The sequence below is a fragment of the Camelina sativa genome, chromosome 3 (genome assembly GCF_030686135.1).
Source record: "Camelina sativa cultivar CO46 ecotype springtype chromosome 3, ASM3068613v1".
Lineage (NCBI taxonomy): Eukaryota > Viridiplantae > Streptophyta > Magnoliopsida > Brassicales > Brassicaceae > Camelina > Camelina sativa.
In genome coordinates, this window is record NC_141882.1 from 4,637,170 (window position 1) to 4,645,012 (window position 7,843).

The window sequence follows — 7,843 nt, forward strand, 5'->3', positions numbered from 1 at the left end:
ATGGAAGTCCCCATAGTTGTTACCAGCTCTTCTTTGAACCAAGGAGGTATTGAAACTCCCTTAAAACCTACTACTCATATCCTGGCTGAAAAATTAAGGAAATCTACTGATAAATCCCTAAACAGGATTGCTCCTGTCTCATATACGGAAGCTGGTAGGCCCACCACGCACATACCTGATTCGGTTTTCCAAAGAGGAGCTGAGATGCATAAGGATTTCATCATCTGCTTCTTTAATGGTAGGCCACCTCTGTATCACCAAATACAGAGTGTTATGAATCATATGTGGGGTAAAGGTACCAGGTTAGAAATACATGTTAATCACCTGTCACGGACTGCACTTGTCCGGATCCCCAATGAGTACATTCGCCAAAAGGTACTTGAAAAATGTATATGGTACATTGGTGACTCCATGCTCCATACGACCCCGTGGTCCCCCCATTGCTCTAATGCTTCGCCTGCTCTTGACTCCATTCCCATCTGGATCCACATGCGTGATATACCACTAGATCTGCGTACTAACGAAGGCATAAGCATTATTGCAGGGTTAGTTGGAGATCCTAAAGAAACCGACGACTTCACTCTTAATCTAGTCAGCCTACAATTATCTCATGCTAAAGTAGTTGTTTATCTTACCAAAAAGATGCCTGATATAGTGGAGTTCACGAGGGATAATGGACAGGTGGTTGAAGTTGGAGTTGAATATCCCCGGCTCCCTCCCACTTGCTCTCATTGTAAGGAACTTGGACATGTAGCTCGCAACTGCCTCTTGCTACCTCCTGTTCATGATACTCCAGTCAACGCCACTGCATCCTCCAAAGGCAAGAAAGTGGTGGAAAAACCTGTTATAGCTATCCCAAAGGGCTCAATAGCTACCCCAAAGATCACTCCTTTGTCAGCAGCAAGTAAGATTCCCTCATCCTCTCCCGCCAAAAAGTCTTCACTCCCTGCTCCACACCCTATTCAATCCTCAAACCCTTTTTTTGTTTTATCCGCTGAACCTACTATTTTGGACATGAATCAACCCTCCCCTTTTACTTTGCAGTCTATCCCTCCCTCTCTCCCACTCACTATCCCAACTCCACCCATAACTCCCCCTCTACAAAAAGTAAATACCCCATCTACCACCCAACCGTGTCCCACCACATCTAGCCTACCCCATCTTAATAAATGCACACTCACCCCTTGGATAGTTGGCCTCCCTGCTTCTTATACCCCTCAAGGAGTGCCCTATCCCCACTCACCCCTACCAGATTTTAACAAAACCCCTAATCTTAAAAGATCTAGGTCCCACCCCTCTCTTCATAGTCCACCCTCTGCTTCTGATCCTCCATCTAATCCCCAGCCAAGTTTGCCCCCACACCCTGCCCAATCTTCTTTTTTGGTCCCACCGGTTACTACAGATGAGCTCCACACTGTCGGTATGCTCCCTGCACAGGGAGAAGCCCAAGCTCATTAATTATGAATACAAAACAATTTTCTTAGAATATCCGAGGATTAAATGACCCGGATAAGCATCGGCCTTTTGGTGATTGGCTCAGAAGCCACCAACCCCTTTTTGGAGCAATTTTGGAAACACATATCAAAGAGTTAAATTTGAACCGGATTATGGCAAAAGTTTGTCCTGGATGGAATTTTACCTCAAACCACTTGTCTGATGAGGATGGTCGAATTGTCATCATTTGGAAAAATCCTACGGCTCTCCATGTACTACATCAATCAAAACAGAGTCTTACCTGTGAAGTGATTATTGGAGGTAACATACAGTTTGTCTTCACAACAATCTATGCTAGTAACAACAGAGAGGAAAGAACTGACCTGTGGATAGAATTACCGCAACTGAAATAGTCCTTTGAACTAGATTCATGTCCCTGGTTAATAGGAGGAGATTTGAATCAGATCATCCACCCTATGGAGCACTCTGCACCTACAGTTAACTGTTTGACGACTCCAATGGGTGAACTATGGGACTGCCTTAACTAGATGGACTTGTTTGACTTGCGTTTTCAAGGACCTCTGTTTACCTGGACTAATAACCAACCTGCAGGACCAATTGCCAAAAAAATTGATCTTATTTTGGTCAATTCCCACTGGTTAGGACTTTTTCCGGATAGTATTACCCCCTCCCTTCTGACCATTCCCCAAGCCTTGTTGAGTTAGCCTACCAATTTCCAAAAGTTGGTACCAGACCTTTTAAGTTCTTCAACTATCTCACCAAGCACCCGAACTTTCTCCAGTTGGTTGATGAAGCTTGGACTCAGGCCGGAAGCGTTACTTCCACGCTCACTGATTTATGCTGGAAGCAAAGGACCATCAAGAATGAACTTAAACACATAAACAAAGAGAACTATTCACAAATACAACAGAGAGTAAGTGAGGCTAACCGTTTGTTATTAGATGTGCAGGTTCAAGCTCTCCAAACCCCGTCTCCTACAACATTCCAACAAGAACAAGATCTTCATGTTAAATGGACCTTCCTGAGGGACTTAGAGGAGAGATACTTTAAGCAGAAGTCAAGGATAAACTGGTTAAAGGAAGGGGATCTGAATACCTCCTACTTTCATAAGATATGTCAATCGAGAGCAAGTTTTAATACCATTAGATCCTTTCTCCTTGAATCTGGTGAGCTACTTACGAATCCAGTTGCTATGAGTGATCATGTTGTTGCCCACTTCAAGTCTATTCTGGCTCCGGATACACCTTCATCTCCAGTTCTATGGTCCTCGCAATCCTGGTTTCAGGAAACAAACACCTTTAGTTGCTCCTCAGCGCAAGTCCACTCTTTGAGAAGCATTCTTATGGCCTTGGAGATAACCAAGGTTCTGATGAAGTTGAATCCTAACAAAACCCCTGGTCCTGATGGTCTGACATCAGGTTTCTATAAAGCTACTTGGGGAATTTTGGGAACTGAACTTATAGACACAGTAAGCCACTTCTTCAAGTCGTCTTTCATGCCCTCGTCTGCGAATGCTGCCATCCTCACTCTGGTCCCTAAGCGCCCTGGGGCTTCAAAGATTGCTGACTATAGGCCAATTTCTTGTTTAAACAATATATATAAGTTGGTCTCCAAGTTGTTAGTCTCCCGTCTCAAACCGCTAATGCCTCTGTTTATTGTCCCAAATCAAACGGCGTTTGTAATGGATCGCTTGCTTCTGGAGAATACCATCTTAGCATCTATAATAGTCAATGGATACCATAAATCAGGGGGACCTAAAAGAATAGTTCTCAAGGTGGATATAGCCAAAGCTTTTGATACCTTGTCTTGGGACTTCTTGTTTAACTGCTTGAGAGGATTGGAGATCCCTGACCAATATATCCGATGGCTGCAAGCCTGTGTCTGTACACCCAGCTTCATGGTTGGTTACAATGGACTTGTTCATGGCTATTTCAAAGGTAAGAGGGGACTTCGCCAAGGTGATCCCCTATCCCCTTACCTATTTGTAATAGCGATGAACAACTTGTCATTAATGCTTAATAAGGCGGCAGAAGAAGGAAAATTCAAGTATCACCATAAATGTGACAAAGCAAAGCTCACTCACCTGTGTTTTGCTGATGATCTGCTTATATTCATGGACGGCTCTCTTTCTTCTATCCAGAGTGTGCTACAAGTACTAAGCGAGTTTGAGCAGAGATCAGGTCTTGCAATTAGTCTTGAGAAATCGTCCTTCTTTGCAGGAGGACTTAGTGAGGATGAAATAGAACTGATCAAAGTCACTACTGGACTATCGCATGGGCACCTTCCAGTTCGCTATCTAGGTGTTCCCCTCTGCACAAAAAAGTTAACAATGCAGGACTGTGAGCTACTACTGCAACAAGTTAAAGGAAAACTGAGCAACTGGTCCTCTAAATACTTATCTTTTGCAGGACGTCTCTTGCTGATTAACACAGTCATCGCTGGGATCTCAAACTTCTGGTGCTCTACCTTTGTTCTCCCAAAACAGTGTGTCGCAAAGATCAACTCACTTTGTAGTGCATATTTGTGGAAAGGAAGTTTGGAAGGTCAGTATTCTGCTAGGGTTTCTTGGGAAACAGTTACAAAGAGGAAGGATCAAGGAGGATTGGGTTTAAACGACATTACCATTTGGAATAGAGCGTGTACTCTGCGGCTTATTTGGCTCCTTTTCTTCAGGTCGGGATCTGTCTGGGTAGCTTGGTTCAAACTTCATTTTCTCCGAGGCTCCTTAAATAACTTCTGGATAATGAAGCAACGGCCAAGCTAATCTTGGCTTTCGAATAAACTGGTGAAGATAAGGGATGATGCTTACAAATGGATCAAATTAAAGATTGGGAATGGGCTAACATGTCGGTTTTGGACGGATAACTGGACGCCCTTTGGAAAGCTCACTTATTTCATGTCATCAACAGGGAATTCGAGGTTGAGGATCCCTTTGACCACCAAACTGAGTCAACTTTACCGTGGGGGCCAAAGGAACTTCCCAAATGCCAGAACAGAAGAACAGGTAGCACTCTCAATTCACTTAACCACTACTACCCTAACGAAAGAGGATGATTACTATGAGTGGGAACCTGAGGGTAAGGTCCTTACCTGCTACTCTGCGGGCATGATTTACCGACTACTACGAGGAGATTCCCCAATGGTGCCTTGGAGGAAAGTTGTATGGACCTCCGGGGGTATCCCTAAACATAATTTCTTGACCTGGCTTTTCACTCTCAATCGATGCCCAACTCGGGACCGAATCCTCAGCTGGGGGCTCCAAACAAACCCAAACTGCCTCTTCTGCAATGCGAATCTTGAAAGTCGTGACCATCTATTTTTTAATTGCCCTTTCAGCTGGTCGATCTGGTCACTCACGGCTCAGAGATGCGGCATACAGGCTTTCAACTCCTGGGATACCACGGTTGGCTACATGCAATCTCTCAGTAAGCCCAAACCACAGTTGAAACTCTCGCTCCTTGCTTGGCAGTGCTCTCTATACACCATTTGGAATGAACGAAACCATAGACTTCACCGCCGGACTTACAGCACTCCAGAAGCCATCTCACGTCTAATTGACTCAACCATTCGGACCAAGATCTTGTCTCTCTCCACATCGAACCCTCGTTGTGCCACTGCGATGTTCCAACACTGGTTCGCCTCCATGTACTCCGATTTCTGATGACGAATCATTGCCATCGGTTCAATTTCACTCTATAATATGTGTTTCTTGTGCTATGTATTTAAATTGAGCTTAGGCCCTTCTAACAAAACTCTAAAGTTGGACTAATATTTGTATGTTTTATTTCTTTATGCAATTTAATAGAATGCCTTTTTGGAAAAAAAAAAAAAAAACTATCAATTTGATTCATAATTGAAAGAGTGTTCGTTTACGGAAAACATGGCATGAAGAAATTTGATACTTCTGTCTCGTCATTATATTGAACTGACGAAATAGTACATGAAGAAAATTAGTTGAGTCTACATACGTGATAGAACAAGCATTAAAACGGGCCGGGATTCAAGTCATTTTTTCGTGATGAACAATTTTGCTCCTTTTTAAAAAACTATACCTAATTTTTTTTCTATTATAAATAATTGGTTCAAAAGAGGGAAATTAAAAATGAAAAATAAAGATGTGTAAAATTTTAGAGACAACGTGAACGTACGTACGTACGTAGCTGATATGTTTACGAAGTATGTATGATACTCTTTGTGTCTCTCATTCTCAGCCGTTCAATGTGGACACAGTGGGGCTTCTTTGTACTATATAAGTCCGTCACAAAGTGGGAGACCTGCTTTTAATTATAGAACTATATTACACGGTTTTAGTATTCAATTAAATTGAAACACCATTTGATTAACAATCAAACCAGATAATATTTAATTAATGGTTTTAGTGTGATATATACTTGAGTTATTATATATGGATTCCACTTGAGATTTAAACACTGAGTTCTCAATCAAAATTTACAGATGTATGATCCTCTTTAACTTGGCCAAAGTTCATTATACTCTTTACAACAACAACACCAAAATTTAAAATTGTTATCTTTCTTAATCAATCCATTAAACCAATTTCGGTCACCTAAGAACATCTTAGTTGCACACGAACAATTAGGCTAACTTTTTGATCTTGCTACAAAAATTATCGTGAACAAAGAAAAACTTCTCGTGAACTATTTTTTTTTTCCTGGCCAAAAACTAGCGATCTCAAATTTGCTACTTTTTTATCTCCCCCAATTTGGCAAGTTGACAAAAATGAAAAAAAAAAGAGAGACAATCGAGTGATTCACACGCGCCTCCCGAAAGCGCGTCACGTGGCATGTCTCGGCTTATTACAGCGTATCCAAATTGTTTATCTGTGAACTGTTACGTGTGGGAAATGTAGGGAAGGGCTTTACTTATCCACATTATTTTTAATCAAATTAACATTTCTCAGTATTTAGATTTTACTCCTTCTTATTTTTATTTCTATCAAAATATCCCTTTATTTCTTCAGAAGTCCAGATATGAGATCACAAAGATTCTTTATTTGATAATTGATATGACCAAAAGACACAAAAGAGATGGTCTAAATTAAAAATTCGTTGCACTTATTAGATGGCAGAATATTAAACACATTCATGAAATTGCATACCACCTTTCGTGCAAACTTTTTCCATCCAAAAAAAAAGAAGTTGGTTTCATAAATTTATTAAATCCAACGGTGGAAAAGAAACTCTATTAAACAAGGACCACTAAAATTTAGAAATTGTAACCAGGGTTTATCAAAGATAAAAATAATTTTATGGGGTGTTTTCGTAAGAAAGTTTATAATATAGTGGTATATTTGATATTTATATACGTTCTTTTGGACTCTTCTGCGTACCCTAAAATGCTATATATACTCGTTCATTTCGCTTCGTTTAAAACTTATAGCAAAATCTCTAATTACTTAATCTCTACTGAATGTTTTAAGACAATCATAATAATAATAATCTAAAAGGTAATTTAAGTATAACAATTACTAGTGATTATTTTGTTGGAGATTTAAAGAAAGCTTTAACAATGGCAAGAGGTCGAAAGCTGACGATGAGCCAGAGCGAGAGGTATCTTGGAAGCGGCTACAGCTACGGCGACGGTAACGTAACCAACGAACCAGAGCTCACGGAGGAGGACATCTGGTCACACGCCGTCGATCATAGCCCGGAGATGCTGGAGTCTCATGGAGCGTGGAACACACGCGATGCTGTTGTGAGAAATGGGCGCGTCGGTGGTGGTTTGTCCTTGGCGTTTGAGGACGCGTCGTCGTCGCCGAGGATCGTGCATCAGATACGTTGCGGAGGAGAAGGAGGAGGGGGAGGAGGAGAAATAGTTCAGCGGCAGTTGGCGTCGTCGGCGCCGGTGAACGTGCCTGACTGGAGTAAGATATATAGGGTCAACTCGGTTGAGTCGATACACGAGTCGGATGAAGAGGACGAGGAAGATTCAGGGATGATGATGCCGCCGCATGAGTACCTAGCGAAGAGCCAAAAGCGGCGGAGCAGGAAATCTGGCGGCGGATTAGGCGGTGGCGCGTCGGTGTTTGAAGGAGTTGGAAGGACTCTCAAAGGACGAGAATTAAGGCGCGTTCGTGACGCGATTTGGAGCCAAACAGGGTTCTACGGCTAATAAATAAGTTAGTAATAATATATAATTTGAAGAAAAAAAAAACATTTTAAAACTTCCAAACTAAAAGAGCTTTGAAAAATATTTGCTTATTTTGTCAGTTTAGAGTTCATTTTTGCAACTTTCTTGAATCCCAAGCTTGAGATGTATAAGATTTATATTGGCTTTCCCATGCAAATGCTCTTTTTTTTTTTTACAGATTGATAAATTAATTGTGGGAAAATTTTCAATAACGAACCTCATCTGCTTTGTGTATAAA

At 41.4% G+C, this 7,843-nt stretch overlaps 1 protein-coding gene and 1 pseudogene across 2 annotated transcripts; both read left to right on the top strand.

Annotated features, from left to right (window-relative positions):
• Nucleotides 1-3,221, top strand: LOC147946577 (uncharacterized). Its single transcript, XM_087497083.1, has 4 exons — nucleotides 1-904; nucleotides 1,882-1,931; nucleotides 2,114-2,986; nucleotides 3,204-3,221. Exons 1-4 carry the CDS (start codon nucleotides 1-3, stop codon nucleotides 3,219-3,221), a joined length of 1,845 nt encoding a protein of 614 aa, XP_087353209.1.
• A 3,517-nt stretch (nucleotides 3,222-6,738) lies between these two features.
• Nucleotides 6,739-7,843, top strand: LOC104770441 (protein S40-5 pseudogene; annotated as a pseudogene). The gene has a single exon (XR_015595174.1). The product of XR_015595174.1 is annotated as a protein S40-5 pseudogene (transcript).